General features: G+C 37.0%; 1 protein-coding gene and 2 long non-coding RNA genes across 4 annotated transcripts; 1 reads left to right on the top strand and 2 right to left on the bottom strand.

Annotated features, from left to right (window-relative positions):
* Nucleotides 1-4,163: 4,163 nt before the first annotated feature.
* Nucleotides 4,164-6,332, bottom strand: LOC136258307 (uncharacterized). Of its 2 annotated transcripts, XR_010702742.1 has the most exons (7): nucleotides 6,198-6,332; nucleotides 5,898-6,093; nucleotides 5,566-5,849; nucleotides 5,322-5,410; nucleotides 4,879-5,122; nucleotides 4,721-4,826; nucleotides 4,592-4,666 (listed from the first exon to the last, which is right to left on the bottom strand). It is a non-coding gene; the product is annotated as an uncharacterized lncRNA (long non-coding RNA). The 2 variants fall into 2 exon arrangements; XR_010702743.1 differs by lacking the exons at nucleotides 4,592-4,666; nucleotides 4,721-4,826; nucleotides 4,879-5,122 and adding exons at nucleotides 4,164-4,270; nucleotides 4,334-4,486.
* Nucleotides 6,333-12,305: 5,973 nt separating this feature from the next.
* LOC136258699 (uncharacterized) lies at nucleotides 12,306-13,561 on the bottom strand. Its single transcript, XM_066052042.1, has 2 exons — nucleotides 13,214-13,561; nucleotides 12,306-13,159 (listed from the first exon to the last, which is right to left on the bottom strand). The coding sequence occupies exons 1-2, from the start codon at nucleotides 13,364-13,366 to the stop codon at nucleotides 12,422-12,424; spliced, it is 891 nt and encodes a 296-aa protein (XP_065908114.1). The 5' UTR covers nucleotides 13,367-13,561; the 3' UTR covers nucleotides 12,306-12,421.
* Nucleotides 13,562-14,306: 745 nt separating this feature from the next.
* Nucleotides 14,307-15,208, top strand: LOC136258700 (uncharacterized). The gene is made up of 3 exons (XR_010702927.1): nucleotides 14,307-14,464; nucleotides 14,528-14,637; nucleotides 14,685-15,208. It is a non-coding gene; the product is annotated as an uncharacterized lncRNA (long non-coding RNA).
* Nucleotides 15,209-17,885: the final 2,677 nt, after the last annotated feature.

Raw genomic sequence — 17,885 nt, 5'->3', positions numbered from 1 at the left:
CATAAATGGTCCGGCCGGACCGTTTTTGCCCGGACCATCGGTGCGTTGACAGCTCCCCATACATTTTAAAGGGAAAAACGGCACAATTAAATCAGGAAGCCATCTAGCAATCTGGACTATCTTGAAACTGCAGTTGCTTCTAGCTGCAAGTTTGTACATGTAACGAGAGTAACTTCCGATTATATCAGATCTCAGCGATCTTTGTATGCTTTGTGGCGAGCAAATATGTTTCACCTACTACACACTTCTCAATACAATGGTGTATACCCATAGGCAAGAGGCTATGTCAAGTAAGCAAAAACATCAAGTTAACAACTTATAAAGGTAAACAACTAAAGTGGAGGTGCCACAATGATGCAACAATACCTAAGGTGGAGTTGTGGTTTCAATTATGGCATTGTTATGCCGACTTTGAAGTGGTTTATACTATTGAGCTGATGACACAGCCATCAGAAAATTGCTCTGGAGCAGAAAATCGCTAACCAGAGTGAAGTAACTTACGCACTTTAAAGTAAGCACCAGTGACTACCTTCCACCCAACAGTACGTTTTTAAAAGTTTTAAAGTATTCTACATACATTACAAGGCTTGAAAAGGTTACAAAACAACACAAAACTTACTTATATGTAATGCGCACGATAAAACTAAGATTTTCATGATGATCATCGTGTGGACAAACCCCACAGCGATTTTCATCCTCATTGAAGCTCGGACGACGGAGCAATCCCAAGTTAAGCATGAGTTGTCATTTTGTCCCAGGGTTTTATTGGGGAATATACGGAGATTTTTTATTATTAAAAAATCTCGGATACTGGAATGCCTACTATTAGAGTATCTCGGATCTCGCATTTGCAACACGTAGTTGGCTTTCGAATCATAACTCAGTGGTTTGTAAACCGATTCTTCTGTACTGCTACAAGGACTTTCTATGATGATTATTCCAGCTACACACTGATTTTCAGCTAATTGCTTTTTAGCGGTTTGCCTGGTAGGCGTGAAAACTAATAGTTTTTTTTTCATAAAAATCGATTGCGTAATTGTGACACAGGTTGGGTTTTGTGTCATATCTCCATGGTCTTTATCTCGATTCTTTTCAAACCACAAAAAGGCACTCCTACGATGGTTACTCCATCTACATAGCAATTTTAACTCATTCCTTCAAGGGGTTTACCCTGTGGGCGTGACAGACCTTCGACCTTATTTTACGTATAATTAATCGGTCATAACTCCGTGAATGTTCATCGGATTCCTACCAAAGTTGGTACTGAGATCCGCCTTAATGAGCCCTTCTAGTGTGCCATAGTTCAGCCCGATTGAAGCACGCATTCGTATTTTATGGCGGATTTTGCGAAGTGTGCAAAATGAAGAAGTAGAAGAAGAAGAAGCTTACACTTGGTGCTTATACACTAGGGCTCCACCACCAATGGATTTAGTGCAAGTGGAGTCCCGCTTGTCAGAGTAACATGCTGGCTGCGTTACTCTGTTTTTCTATTGTCTTTTACAGCACGTGCCTTTTTTTGTGCTGGGGGTGGTAGGCAAGGGTAGTCCATCAAGCCCGGGAAGAAAAGAAGAAGAAGAAAACGACAAAATTAAAACGAAACTTTGTTCGCTCGTAGCTACAGTATCTCGGAAATGGCTGGAGCGATTTTCTTCAAATTTGGTATGTAGACTCCCATAACTGGCCGGCACGTCTGTAGCAAATTTGGTTCCAATCGGATAAGGGATCACAGAGTTACATAGGTGTGAAAATTGCGTTTTCTTTCTTCCTGTTAATATACTCACGGTGTGGCGCGCCGGCTTCTTGGGCCGCACGACACACTATCGTGTGTCTTGATATATATATATATATATATACAAAACAGCAACAAATACCATGAAATATTCATGCAGGTCTGCAGTACAATGCATTGTATATAGCTGGCAAGCTAAAGTGTAAGACAGATCACACCGTAAATTGCAATCTTCTCTTCCAGCCAGCTTTCGTGTCGATAACATTAGGTCAACTTCAATCTACAACTATCATATTCATCACTGCAACAGCATGTACAAATTTTATTATTTTATTGATTACTGGACAGGCTGACGTTTTTGCCCAGGGAACCAGCATGAACAAAATCTATACACGTACATATATCTAATCAAAAACAGCTAAGCTGTAAAAAAAGGTGCGGCCCCCAAAAAGGCCATGGTGAAAAAAGATGTGAAATCCAAGGTGGCGGCCAAGAAATGGCTGAGATGGTAGGTTAATGGTAAAAATTTTAATAACGACAATTCAGGTGAATTTGGTGCCGCTTGGTCTTGGCACAAAATTCACCTGAATTGTCGTTATTAAAATTTTTACCATTAACCTACCATCACAGCCATTTCTTGGCTGCAACCTTGGATTTCACATCTTTTTTCACCATGGCCTTTTTGGGGGCCGCACCTTTTTTTACAGCTTAGCTGTTTTTGATTAGATTTCACTTCTTTTTGTATTTGTATACTGCAAAGCCGGCCTATGGCTGGCTTTGGGACTTTTTTAACCCATGTGTTTTTTTTCTTTACCACAGGAAGAAGAAAAGAACTTAAAGAAGATTTGTAATACTTCAATTATTTTTGATTTTATTAGTAATTATACACATTATATACATATATTTATTACATGCCCATTATTCCCCACAGGATACTTTTTGCAGCTGATCTCTCTACTGGGTGACTTGAAATGTAGCTGAACTATATACAGGATGGTTTCTTTGTAGCTGAACTCTCTACAAGGTAACTTCTTCTAGCTGATCTCTCTAGAGGGTCATTTGTTTGTAGTTGAACTATCCACAAGGTAATTTCTTCTAGCTGATCTCTGTACAGGGTGAATTGTTTGTAGCTGAACTTTCTACAAGGTAACTTCTTCTAGCTGATCTCTCTATAGGGTGATTTGTTTGTAGTTGAACTCTCTACATGATGGTTTCTTTGTAGCTGAACTCTCTACAAGGTAACTTCTTCTAGCTGATCTCTCTAGAGGGTCATTTGTTTGTAGTTGAACTATCCACAAGGTAATTTCTTCTAGCTGATCTCTGTACAGGGCGAATTGTTCGTAGCTGAGCTCTCTACAAGGTGACTTCTTCTAGCTGATCTCTCTACAGGGTGATTTGTTTGTAGCTGAACTCTCTACAGGTGATTTGTTTGCAGCTGAACTCTCTACATGATGGTTTCTTTGTAGCTGAACTCTCCACAAGGTAATTTCTTCTAGCTGATCTCTGTACAGGGTGAATTGTTTGTAGCTGAACTCTCTACAAGGTGACTTCTTCTAGCTGATCTCTCTACAGGGTGATTTGTTTGTAGCTGATCTTTCTACAGGGTGATTTGTTTGTAGTTGAACTCTCTACATGATGGTTTCTTTGTAGCTGAACTCTCTACAAGGTAACTTCTTCTAGCTGATGTCTCTACAGGGCCACTTGTTTGTAGCTGAATTCTCTACATGGTGGTTTCTTTGTAACCGCTGAACTCTCTACAAAGTGACTTCTTCTAGCTGATCTTTCTACAGGGTGATTTGTTTGTAGCTGAATTCTCTACAAAGAACTTCTTCAAACTGATCTCTGTACAGCAGTGGCGGATCCAGGATGGGGCATTTGGGGTAAATGCCCCCCCCCCCCCCCCCCCCCCCCTTCAAGAAATTGCATACAAGATCGAGATACTCTAATAGAGCAGTCAATTACTCTAATAAAGCAGTCACAATGTTCATGAGGCAGCGTAGCTTACCTATGAAGCTATAAATAGGATTTTATTTTACATAACAGACGTGATATAGTTGGTAAGGATAACTAGCTATTATTGTCGTGACCTTTTTTTTTTTTTTTTGGTCTTCAACTGGTTTTCAGCAAGTTTTTTTGGTCTTCAACTGTTTTTCAGAAAGGTGCCCCCCCTCTTTCCAAACTCTGGATCCGCCCCTGTACAGGGTGAATTGTTTGTAGCTGAACTCTCTACAAGGTAACTTCTTCTAGCTGATCTCTATGCAGAGTGACTTGTTTGTAGCTGAACTCTCTACATGATGGTTTCTTTGTAGCTGAACTCTCTACAAGGTAACTTCTTCTAGCTGATCTTTCTACAGAGCAATTTGTTTGTCCTGTTATCATTTATATTCATAATGACAACTTTGACAAGAACCAAAAATGAAAACACTATAGCTTACAGTGTTGGATGAACAGTTTGTGCTTCCTGCAGCAATAACATTTCCAGTAATGCACACAATCTCCTGAGTCCGCATTTTCTTGACATGACAAACATGAGGACACTTCCTATTTAGTAGGAAGACACAGATACTTACTACATAGTTTACATTCAATCCTTAATTTGATTACTTCTGGATCCATGTCAGTAGAAAATGGACAGAATTATATACTAGGACCATACTCTGCTCTACACTGATCATCAACAGTATAGTTTAGCCCAGAAAGTTCATTAGGGTTCACTTTGAATTGTGTATTGATTGGTACACCGTTGACATTTCAGAGCTGCAATAGGAAAGATCATAATATGATTGATTAATGAACATTGTATACTTTATAAATGTCTGTAACGTTTCTGTGGAGCATTTTGACCACATAAAATTTTCTGCTTGAAGGAGCCATTGTCCTTGAAAAGCCATCACACCTATTGCCATCTCCTTCTCCATCATGTGCCATACTACCATACTAATGGTAATTTAGTGATGTGTAAAGTATATAGTTGCATATTTTGGTACTTACTTGTGACCAGCTTAATGAGCTAATGTGAATGCAGTACTAAAGCCAGTATCTTCATTAATTGTACAACTTTTCCCCTGAGAACACATCTCACTAACTGGAGCTAACCCTATTGGTAATTATGAAAATATTGTGCCAACAAGATTGTCACAATCACTCACCAACAACAGAGCAGTCTAAACCACCACAGATATCAGTGCTAAGTATACAAATAAAGTAGTAATCAGACATTTTGACATAAGTTACCTTGTAATCAGCATAGCATGATCATGGTGCATTGGATCATTGTCACTGGTTGGGTTGATTGATTACTAATAGGCACAGAAGTTATCCAAGGTGGTTGATGCTGATTGTACAATGTCAAAGTCCTTCTGTACACATCAATGTTAAGGTGTAATATTGTGACTGTCAAGAGAAAGGTAAACAATTCTTCTATCCTGTTAGGGCCTCCCAACAGCAACAGTGTACTTCACCCATACTATACTATAGGGCCCCAACTTCATATTTTGCTTTTGGCTCTGGGAAGCCCTATAAGTTTCATACACCAAAATTTCATAACAAGGAAGTAATTATACCCTGTGTAAACACACCATCACAACTTCACCTTGATGGAAGTAATGCCTCTGCTGGTATGGAGAACTGACAACATCACTGGTAAGACAGAGCTGTTGATAAGTGTCAAATTAATGTGGTCTAGTATAAAGAAGAGAGTAAGGCATTGATACTCTACTTGCAGCAGTGCAATTGATGCATGTATCCCAGTTCTGGCCAGTAGGCAGGGGGACCCTCCAGTTAAATGCTCTACTAGCTAACTTATTACTGTACACTATAAACTCCTAATTGCTTACCTCCTATAATAAATCTTGTTAGTATTAAATCTATTTCATGTTCAAGAGTAGGGTCATGGAACATATACTTGACATCTATTAATAGAAAAAACAGCAACAAATTAAAGCAATGAAGATCAGATGATGCAAAGTAATGTTGATGATTGAGGGAATGTAGTCAGTGACATTAAGTCCATTATCATTTTTGACTCCTTGATCAACGTAAACCACGATTACTGCCTGATGCTTGATGTCTTTTAAGTGAGCTTCCCTCCATTTTGTAATAAATGTTTCCATTGTTGTAGCTAATTGTAAGTTATTAAATGGTTCATAATGTAAAACCATTAACTCACAGGGTTGGCAGGTTGCTGAACCAGACCACTGGCCAGTCGTTGGTATACAAAGCCTCAAACGGTTTCCAAGTAACTTGCGTCCTACCACACTTTCATGTTCAGCAATAAACAAGCCTGTTTTGATTTGAATTTCCCTGTTTTGGAGCTGATAACTCAGGGCAGTGAAGCACTTGAATACCATCTTTCCTCAAGCTGCCTATTGAAGAGATATACAGTATGTATATCAATTGATCACACAACTTGGTCTAAATTGTCTATAGCACATGTACAATGTAAGTCACTTGATGTTACCTGCCTTACCTTTTTGTATACACACTGGTGTATTTCCACTCCATGTTGACATCTTTGTATGGCTGAACCAAATAATTTGTAGCCAGGATGACATTAATATGAAGCACATGGCTCTGTATATATATTTTGTATGTCCATTTTTAAACTTCATCCAGACCAGGGCAATGACGAGCTGTGGTTCATGTACAACACAGTCACAATAATCAAAAGTGTCAGAAGTTAAATATTTTGCATTTGATAAGAGATCATAGAAACAAGGAAGGTCACCCACTTGCCATAACTCAATAAAAATATATGTTTAATAAACTTGTTGAAAGAGTTTGGAGTCAATTTGTAGACACTTATGAACCATAAATACTGCCATGAAGGAAAAGTAAGGCTGGTTTTGTGGTGATCCATCATCCCTATATACATACAGTACTGTTGTCTTATATTGGCCATTAACAGATTCACATTCTCTTACCACTGCTGTCTTCAAATATTATATGCTAGCACACTTCATTCTGTAGGCTACATGAGAATGATCTTTTCCTGCATGGTTCCAACAGGTACCTACTTCTATCATTCCTCTCTGCAAATGTAGTGTAATTATACAAGTACTAATGGTTGGCCTATGTAGAGTGTCATGTATTGAAATTAATACAGTGTGAATGTGTATACATCCCACAGCTAGTAGTTACTTACCAGCATACATCTCAGGCATATGTCAGGTCACTAGTGATCACATGCATCAGCAACTTAATAGTTTCCATCATAGGTATGTGTATACGTGGCCAGTAATATCATAATTCTGATGAGCATAATTGAAGTATATATCAAGCAAAATGCTAGCATATAATAATATAGTCATGCCAAACTGTTTGTAATTCTGGCTTATAAAATGCACATTATGAAAAAATTAATACTGACATATTCTAATGGAACAGTCTGTCAGTAACTGTTTCATTATAGAAGCATAATGTTAGTTACAAGCTAGGCCACATCACCTGTATGCTCCTGTTTCCACCATGCATATGCACCTTTGTAGTTTGTACTACACTTTCTTCTTTTATACAACGTACCATGATAGTGCTGTGAGAGATAATTATTGTCTACTTACTGTGCATTCAGTTTTACAGCACAAGTCCATGCTGTACTCCTACAATATTACTAAGCCTGCATACTTTAATGTGCTATAACATTTGTGACTGGATTTCCAAAATAGGGCCTACCAAATATCAACATTTGACGGTTTATAACTTAAGTTGGAAAAAGTTATTGACTTGAAATTTGGTCATAGCGAGTACCAACTTAATACATGGAGAAAGTTTCAGGTTTATACATTAGCTGAACACTAAGTTATGGTCTCCCATGTTCATAGAATTGGATGTGTGTGGAATACTGCTTTTTGCAAATCTAGTCACATATACACTTCTGAAATTCTTTCTGGGAATTTTATAATTCACCATTTATTGCTGAATAATTATATTTCTGAATGTTTTCCAGTAGTAGAAATAGAACAGTTGCATTTTCTTTTGTTGCTGAATAATAATTACTAACAAGCACAAAAACCATACATCAAACCCTGGAAAGATTGAGATACTCTAATGGAGCAGTCACATAACACTTGTGTGTATGTTTTATTGGATAGATGACTGTTCTATTAGAGTATCTCACTTTTCATGCTAGCAATGTGCCTTCATGAATTTTTCTGTGATATTGCAAGAAAAATAAGTAAATTTTAATCTGCAGCAGCTAATTCTATTATACAGAAATTGTCCAGCATAATGTACGTATTCCATCTTGTAAAAAAAATTCTTTAATAGAGCAGCCAAGTGCTCTAATAGAACGGTCCTATAGTATTAACTTTATGTAATACACACTGACAGTGTGACTATAGATGTTTAAAATATTAATTATATGGGTGCATTTTTCAGAATCACATCAGACAGTCAAAACAATCAGAACATAGTGCCATCATTTAGTGATTCAAACTAATTAACAAGACAAAAACACTTCAAAGGTCTTTTCAAATGAATGTAATACAATCACATCAAATTGAAATAAAATATGGCTTATAATGTAGAATGTCGACCTATTATTCTTTGGTAGAATCAATCACCAATGGCTACCTTAAATTACAAGTTAACTGGTACCTATCATTTTAAAAGTGCTTCCTGCTCTCACTACAACACAAGGAGTCTTAAGATTCTAATGCATTTACATGCACAAGACCATATAAGTGATTTTCCAAATTTTGTTAGAAACATTTCTGGGAGACATCCCTTAAAATTCTCTCCCAATTGATTGTACTGATCATCTCTATACTTGACACTTTCCAGTTTCACTGTACAAGTGGCCCCTAACTCTTTATAGTCTGTTTTACTGCCCCTGCTCTATATTATAGGAATGTTGAGAGTTTTCATCAGTGCCGTCAGTTGTGTAGGCCAACAGATAAGAATGACATCCAGCTAGGGTGATTTGATTGGCTCCTAACTGGATACATACTTCACTTCCATTACTTTCACCATAGCAGTAGACAACTCATTTGTAAGTCTGCATGGCTCTTCCTACTAATAGTATTATTATACAACTGCTCCATCAATTTTCTCTATAACTCACTTCACCTTCTAGTCACCAATAGCAAGTGCTATATAGCTGCACTGCTGACAAAGAAAAACAAAAAAATGGAGGTCACTCTAGCTCAAAGAATTTAACCTCTAGGGATTCATCAGACTCTAATTTACTTAAGCTCAAGTCAATTAGGTTGGCTTATTTATGCCTCTGAACAGTGTTCAAGCACAAGCCTATAATTGTATTTTAAAAGATATCAACATTCATTATCGTGTGGCTGATATAACAGTGTTTTCCTGACTGTTAGTTCCTGCATCTCAATATATTTCTGTGCATGAAGTGGAAATAATCAACTACATAAGAAACAGTAAAAAAATATTACATGTTTTTATCAATTGCAACAGTAATCTGTTATTATTTGCTTCTATTCTTCTATTGAGGTGCACACTCCACTTAATATTGAAAGTTGTTCTATTATGCTGGTATAATACTCAATACTTTTGCAAGCCTATCAGCTATGTTCAAAATTTATAACTGACATAATTATATTGTGCAAACCTATTCCCAAGAAATAAACTATACAATACATGTGAGATAAGGTCAAGTGCTATTAGCTACAGCTGGTCCTGCAGGATGTCAGACAAAGACAGTTTCAGCATGCATCAACATCTGCAAGGGTCCAAGCAATGGACCGGAAGTCATAAGGAAACAATGGTGGCATGCAATCCCAAGACCTGGTAATCACTAATACCACTGGGTGTACAGTAGAAAGAGGTGCAATTACATGGATTTGCTACATTGCAGTCTCATATCATGCTAATGTCAAGAATGAACTGGCATATATTATGAGCATCAACAACAAAAAATTGAAAAAATCCAAATGTCAGCATTTAAAGTTTGCCAACATTATATGATCATGATGTTAACTGAGCTTACATGGATTGACATATACATATACTCATATACATAGGTGGTGGCTAGGGACCTCTTGGAATGATATCTCCCTTCTTGGAGTGGGGCTGAAAATCATGATATTCTTAATGGAACACTAAAATACCAGTCAAAATATAAAAGCGTGTTTCTAAGAGTAGTCTACCACAAAAATAATTTACCAACAGAGCGGAAATCAAACCACCAACCTCTTACTTAAGCATTTAAAGTTTGCCCACATTATATGATCATGATGTTAACTGATGTTAACTGAGCTTACATGGATTGACATATACATATACTCATATACATAAGTGGTAGCTAGAGATCTCTTGGAATGATATCTCCTTTCTTGGAGTGGGGCTGAAAATCATGATATTCTTAATGGAACACTAAAATACCAGTCGAAATATAAAAGCGTGTTTCTAAGAGTAGTCTGCCACAAAAATAATTTACCAACACAGCGGGAATCAAACCACCAACCTCTTACTTGGGAGTTGGCACCAAGTGTCTAAAGGCTATATTGTACTGCATATAATTGCTGTATATTAATTAACCATGTATAGTCAAAAAAGTTTTTATTGACTGTAACTGTATACCCTCCGCCACTACTCATATATGTGCATAATTATTATCTATCTATCTATCTTCTATCTATCTATCTATCTATCTATCTATATATATAAAGCTGAAAATGTCTGTCTGTCTGTCTGTCTGTCTGACGGTCACGCTGCTTACTCACCAGACTTGGCGCGAATCGACATAGTCTGTGCTGATAATGAAGCGCTCATCATCCGCCTACTCTAAGATTGTTATCACGAGTTCACGCGTGCTTCCGTTCGGTCTCTACAGCGCGTAGAAGGCCAAGGTGTAGAGAAAACTTGAGCAACATTCCTTTGAAAACCACAGCACATACTGTTCAAGTGGTAGAACGCCTGACTAGCGTGCAAGAGGTCGTGGGATCAAATCCACGTGTTGACAGATTTTTTTCTTTCTACTTAGTACCTTTTCGTGAACACCTTTTTAAAACACGGCTTTTAGCTCATCATATCTTGGCATGCAAAGCACGTATCGAGGCGGGACTTCAGCGAAATTAGACGCCCATCATCTGGCAACTCGAGTGTTGTTGTAGCAAATCAATACGTGCTTTTGTTCGCTCTTTATAGGGCGATGAAGGCACTGGTGTAGGGAAGGATCACTGAAAAGTTGAGCTACATTCCTGTCAAAACCACTGATAAACAACTGTGGCGATTTGTGCACCTCCCTTAACCCCAAGTTATTATAACCAGCCAGGGTTCAATCCCCGCCTAGGTCATAACTTTTTTTTTCACTTTTGGGACCTTTTTGATGCACCTTTTTGCTCTATCTGTTCCATGCAAGTCTTCATCTACAAACTCTTATGATCAGTTTTTCAGCACTGGCACTGAATTACCTCACATAATAGGGACTCTTATAGCACTTTTGGGACAGGGCAGACAAATTGCCAACATATTTGTCCATCTGTGTGTTGGTCCAGTGTGTTGTATTAGAGTAGGTAAAAGCTTCTTTCACCAGTATCCAGAATATCTACATCTTTGTTTTAAGCACATAGGTGTGCACTGACATGAAAAACTGTTTGTTCAGACTTACCTCAATGCTGCTGTAGTAATAGGCAGCTTGCATGATTGAACAAATACTACTGTGCATCTGAAAAATGATAACACTGGAACCATGCAGATCCATAGTTTACACCGAGGAACTGCATCTGACCTGGCACAACTGTTTCACTATCCTGCTTACATGCTTTCACTCTAAAGATTCATACATTACCTTATTGGTCAATTACACTGCAGGTGTTTCAAAACTGGGTTTTTGTATGGCAAGAGGTATATGTGTCACTGCAACATCAGAACTGAAAGTGCATAGGACAAGTTCTGAACTTTTGCTTGCCATGCAGTAACTATAACTGCAAATTGTGTTGACTTTAAATTATGCTCAAGTTCATTTCTCTTTGTGACAGTCGGTAAGGTAAACATCAAAATGTAGAAACTGAAACTGTACCGTGTGTACACAACCTGTATGTAATGTAGAGTATACTGTATACAATTGCCTTAGCTCACATGCAGTTTAACTAATTAGCTAGCCTTGCATGCATGCTTCACTATAAATTATTATGTACTGCATAAGGATCATGTACTTTAAAGCACTATCGACATACATGCTACACAGCAAATATAGGACACTAATATTTATGCTTGGTTCCCAATATATTAATTATTGTTGCATTAGTTCTCATGTAAAGCAGAAAAGGTTCCGTTTGTTCTATACAGCACGTTGAAGTCACTGGTAGGGAAGATGCACTGAATAATTAAACTACATTCCTGTCAAAACCACAAACAATAAACTTTAGTGTTTTGCATCATTAATAACATAGGAAAACCTCATGCTCTTTAACAAATGTGACATCACCATGTACCCTACAAAGCTACATTAGCAGTGCTGGTGTTTAATGCTTAGTCCCTCTTTGTGGCATTAAAATGTTTAATGTGGAGATGGTCCTGCACATAGGGCAGGTACCAATGCTACAAACAAATGTGGTTATCCAACTCAGCTGCAGGCCTCAGTGACAGCATGCTATTCGATGTCATGAAATAGTACATTTAACCTCAAACTTATTGAATTATTAATACTGATTTTCAAGCACATCATTAGTACAGCGTTAACAAGTCAATAAAGTATTTAATCACATATGCAGTTGCATGCTACAAAAGCTACACTCTGGTGACTGATTGGATCACTCCATGCTGGTGAGTTGCACTGAAAGGTGTAGCTTTTAAAAGTGCAAGTGGACTGGAAACTTCTTCTCCAGCTATTTCCTGTAAGCTTCTTCCAAATGCTTTTAGGGTAACAACACTGCTGGAACTTTCAGATCTAATCATCATTTGTGCAGTCGCTTCTGTTTTGCATTCATCCGTGCATTGCAGCATACCACATCTGCTACAAGTATCAAATTCTCCTTCAATTCCATGTGGCAGTTTGCTGCGGCAGTTCAGACAAGCTTTGTACACTTCAAATAATTGTACACCAAGTACTTTTGCTTCATCAATGGTATGCACCTTCTCTTGCTCTCTTATATTTACTGCATCAATGTCATCTATTTCATCTATTTTGCTCTTAGACACAGACAACTGCGTCTCACCACGGAATTCCTTGACAATGACCTTTTCAAATTTGTAGCATTTGGATGAAGACAGCATATTTACATCATCTCCCCACAAGACAATTCTAGCTGTACCAGATCTATCTGCAATCGTAATACTCTGTAGCTTTATTCCATTTGCTGTTTCAACAACATTATCTACTTCAATCACCTTGCCTTCACAAGTAACCTTTGTGTATTCTGGAATATCAGATAGATCGCTTAATGCAGTGTTACAATCATCATCAATTTTCTGTACATCATACTTTCGAGGAGATTTCTCTATTGTAGTTTTCTTGCTCACTAACACCTATAACATGCAAAAAATTTAACTAAACTGTATTAAATCCTACTAAACATTTACCTCATATTCATTGCCATGGCGAGCTTTCTTGACTTCACAATTTCCCAAGACAACCGCTTTTCCAGTTTCTTCAAATAACCGTTTTCGGACTGAGCTGTCAAACCCATACAATCTTATTTTCTTTTGCTCATCGCTTAGGCCACTCCAAGTCATACCTTAGTTTCTGGTCACTCCCAAGCCTACAAATGGATGCGGGCGGGCGGATGATCAGGACTTCAGGACTATAGACTCTACTGTGACAACATACTGTATGGTATTATTGTTTGCTCAATTTAGCAAATTCATGTTGATTTTGTTTTTAGTCAAACTTAACCAACAACATAAGTAGTTGTGCTTCGGCAAAAAATGCACTAGGAAAGTTGTTGATGGATCATGGCTAGCTATACACTGATGTATAGCATTTAAGTATATTTATTTATTTATTTATTTAGAATATACTATTGGAAATGTTTTACTCATGTAGCTATACTTATGCTTTCCAAGTGAAATAAATGTCTCATTAGCTATGTCAGGAAAGTATTACTATGACTTATAGCTAAGTTGTTCAAATGATCATGATCCAAAATGAAATTTAACTTCTATTTTCACATCAGAAATTCTTCATTCAAATGTGAAGTCTTAGCCCACTAGCTATGTGTTTCCAGCCTTCTATTCAGTAACCTTGAAAAAAGTAACTGTCAAAGTTTTGAGTCATTGAGTGCTCCAGACTAGTGTTTTTTAGTGATCATCTGGGAATGTTTAAACTATAAGGGTTTCTACTTACCAATCTAATTTTAGTTATGGAAAAGTTTAAGTTTAAGCTCACCAAATGTTGCCGGCTTTCCATACCCCTGTAGTGTTCAGTGATAAGGAATTTGAAGTTACTAGACTAATCATTAGAGGACTACATTTGAATTATAAAGTTAAAGCTATGGCCCATCTGCATGGACTAGTAGTTAATGCTACTGAAATTACTTTGGTTACAGAAGCATTAGTAACAGTTATAATCTGAACAGCTATATAATCAAGGACAAAACTAGCTATAGTTAGAAACATTTTATTAGTGTGGCATATATACCTAATATTAGAGTTAAGAGTAGTGTAACTGCTCTATTGGAATCCCTGACTGCTCTATTAGAGTATATCGATCTTTTGCAGTAAAAAATAAGTGTCTTGCTGGGTCACGTGCACTTAAGCACCTGTAATATTAATAATAGTCCTCATAAACTAGGGTTCCAGGTTTACCATGCGGGCGGGTGACCAGAAACTAAGGTTTGACTTGGTGTGGCCTTATCTCGCCATCAAAATATGATGCACTCTTGCCTCTCTTCACAGATGAAATATCTCCCAACACGCCACCTATGCGTGCATCTATTGATGCACCTTTGATACCACTAACATCCATTTCTTCCGTGTTCAGATTCATTTCAAGTTACAAAACTCAAGTGAGTGAAAAGTATTTATTTGCAGCTTATTTATACTATCCAACTAGCTATGCTGGAGACCTATTGGAATTTACTGGAATAATCCTCTTTGTAAACATGTTTTGGAGATACGCAGCTCACACTATTTAATTAATCTGCTTGGACAAAAGGGGTACACATGCTATGAATATTTTCACTGTTCTCCATTGTGCAAGTGTTTATTTGTCTGGGTTCTCCAAAAATAGTTTATGCATAGTACAAATATATACTATCCAACTAGCTATGCTGGAGACCTATTGGAATTTACTGGAATAGGCCTCTTTGTAAACATGTTTTGGAGATACACAGCTCACACTATTTAATTTATCTGCTTCAACAAAAGGGGTACACGTGCTATGGATATTTAAGTACTCTCCATTGTGCAAGTGTTTATTTGTCTGGGTTCTCCAAAAATAGTTTATGCATAGTACAAATATCATTCCCAGCAACTTTATTTTGCACTACCGATGCACAATTTTATGATTGATGCTCCAAAATGTTGCAATGCATTATGACTGAATATATAGCTGCATTGTGTTTAGTTCTACATTATAATAGATGGTGATTTGCTCCGTATATTTCAATGACCCAGAAAGGCAATCATAATATGCTGTCTTTGTAATTATTTTATACTATTACATTAATTTTTTTTATTATAATACCTGCACGTAGGGCAGGTAACAATGCTAGTAATAAATATGTGTCTAAATTAAGTGAAACCTGTATATATATATATATATATAACACTTTGGGACTGACCAAAAGTGTCCTGATTATCCAAGTCCCACTCTATAAACACGCTACTAAGCACAGACTATCAAACATGGTAACACTTGACATTTAAAATATCTTACAAGAAAATTGCATTGCTGGCCAATGATTGAAATTATTACATTTTGGGAACACAACCACAGCAAGGAAACAAGTACTGAATACTATATGTCATGTTGGACAGTCCCTATACATCCTCAATCATTTATGTACATATTCACAGTAACTACGTAATCTAGATACATTATCAATTGAAAGAAATTACCTACTGTTTGTAGCTAATAATTGAATTTTTACTTGCACAATGAAATGTGGGTGTGGTAAAAACCATGTACAGTCAAAATTGAGTATGAATGAAATAAACAAGCTGTGATACCTCATTAATAGGGCAATGGGACAATAACTATGCCCTCACTAATATGGTGGCCTAGCTTACTATATCAAGTACATTTACATTGTAGCCATGCTTATGCCTATGAATACATACTAGCTAGCTTGAGGTGCATGGCAACCACAAGATGGTCTTTTTAAGAGATGGCCGACAAGAGATGTGTTACTCCACGTGATTGTGTTAATTTACAACCAGCTCAAGCTGGTTACCTTCATATCTTGTAAATTTCATGTACACCCTAATTGGCTAGATGAGGATGAGGGAAGTATGGGAATTTTGATGGCAGGGGATTTATTAACTATTGTAACATTAGAGAGTGAAAAGTATAGAGTGTGGTACAGCTTCTTACACGTTAACAAGCCAGAAAAAAATATAAAACATGCGTAGTTCATTTCCATTATGGTAGTTGAATACTGTTACCTTTCCTAGTATATATATACATGTAGGAACTGCAGAACAACATCCTTTGGTCAATTAAAGAAGCTATTTGACACTTTACGCTTTTGAATTTTGCCTTTGTTGCAAGAAGTACTATAAAACCCCTGGAATATATCAGGGAATAATGGAGTGTAATGGGAAAATAATTGAAGGTGTAATTACACACATATACTGCACTGAAAGTGGTCAATTCAGGATTACTGCATTATTATGCAATCTAGGTAGATTCCAATCTTATTATTTAGGAAAATTTGCTAGATATTTCCACCACCAAAATATAGGCAATGTAGCCTGGCTTTTTCATCCATACAGGATTGGAGACTATATCCCTATAATAGTTTCAGGAAAAATCTGGATTTAAAATTACATGATTATATGAATACGTGATGTACAGTATGTTCGCTGATTAACAACAGTTAATTTTCTCAAGCCTAAAGTCAGCACACAAGGTCAAGAAGAAGAAGACATCATGTGATGTTATGACACTTATACCGCATAGTATAGTATGTGTCACCTGACTCTAAACACATGCTTCTTGTCATACTTTATGGTGACCAACATGTTGTCATATGACTTAAAGGTTACTTGTAGCTAAGCTTGTAAGTGACTGGCTAATTTGGTGCCATTTAATCAGCATTTAGCCATTGTTCTTATTTTAGCGAGTATAGTAACCAGCAATAACTTGTTTTGTTGCTAGCTATTTGTGAACTTTAATGTAGTTAACTTTTTTAAACTCTTGTAAGGAAGAACACCAGGCCATATAGCCAATAATTGCTGGAGTCTAAATAGTAAATCATATCAATGCTTTGACATGGTCCAGGTGTTTACAAAGAAGTAAATACACCAGCTGCATGTTATTCTACAAAGAATATTACCGTATAGCCTAAATATTTCAAGGGGGAAAATTTTTGCTGATTTCGTGGTTTTGGGTATTATCAGCGAGAATTTTTTATCCTTGAAATGCATAGACCTCCATATAGTCTATACATTTTGGGAGTGTTTGCAAATCCATGAAAATTTTTAGCAACATTGCTCAACCTCGAAATAATTGCCCCTCAAAATATTTAGGCTATACGGTATATGAAATAACTCACTGGATTCCAAAAGCAATAATTATAGACCATGTAAAGTGATTATCTCCTCTATACTTTCAAGGTATGTGTTATTTAAGGACCAAACCATTAAAGCAGCTACTCTAGAACAGTACCACATGCTAGTGCTATACTTAATTCAAACTGCTACCATGCACTAGTTCCTATGAACCAGCATCAACTTAAGATGCAGCTGCATTACAGAATATCATATACACCCATATTACCCTGGTTAAATGCCACAACTTCAATAGTAGCTTCTGAATCACTTGAGTGGTGCCACAATCAATTTCAAAAATAAGGGCTTAGATATTGAGTGTGCTCGAGCATGCATGGGCTCGAGCATTGAGTGGTGGTCAAGTTTGAATACCTGCCACATCAATTTTGAAGTGGAATTAAGCTACACACTGCAATGTTTAACCTAAATATGGTACTTTAATAGTTTAAGGTAACATGTGGCTATATTTGAGGTGTAGCTAGCATTCTCCACTACCTATAGTAGCTATGTACAAGTTGAGCTGAATCCTGAAAAACAGCTA

The sequence above is a fragment of the Dysidea avara genome, chromosome 6, assembly GCF_963678975.1.
Source record: "Dysidea avara chromosome 6, odDysAvar1.4, whole genome shotgun sequence".
NCBI classification, from domain to species: Eukaryota; Metazoa; Porifera; class Demospongiae; order Dictyoceratida; family Dysideidae; genus Dysidea; species Dysidea avara.
The sequence above is the reverse complement of the archived record's forward strand: the minus strand, read 5'-3'. Positions and strand labels throughout refer to the sequence as shown.

Excerpts from the sequence above, each read along its gene's own strand:
- LOC136258699 (XM_066052042.1), bottom strand. The coding sequence starts at position 13,366 with ATGACTTGGAGTGGCCTAAGCGATGAGCAAAAGAAAATAAGATTGTAT. Across the intron at positions 13,160-13,213 it reads GCCATGGCAATGAATATGAG|GTGTTAGTGAGCAAGAAAAC; the intron begins GTAAATGTTTAG and ends TGCATGTTATAG.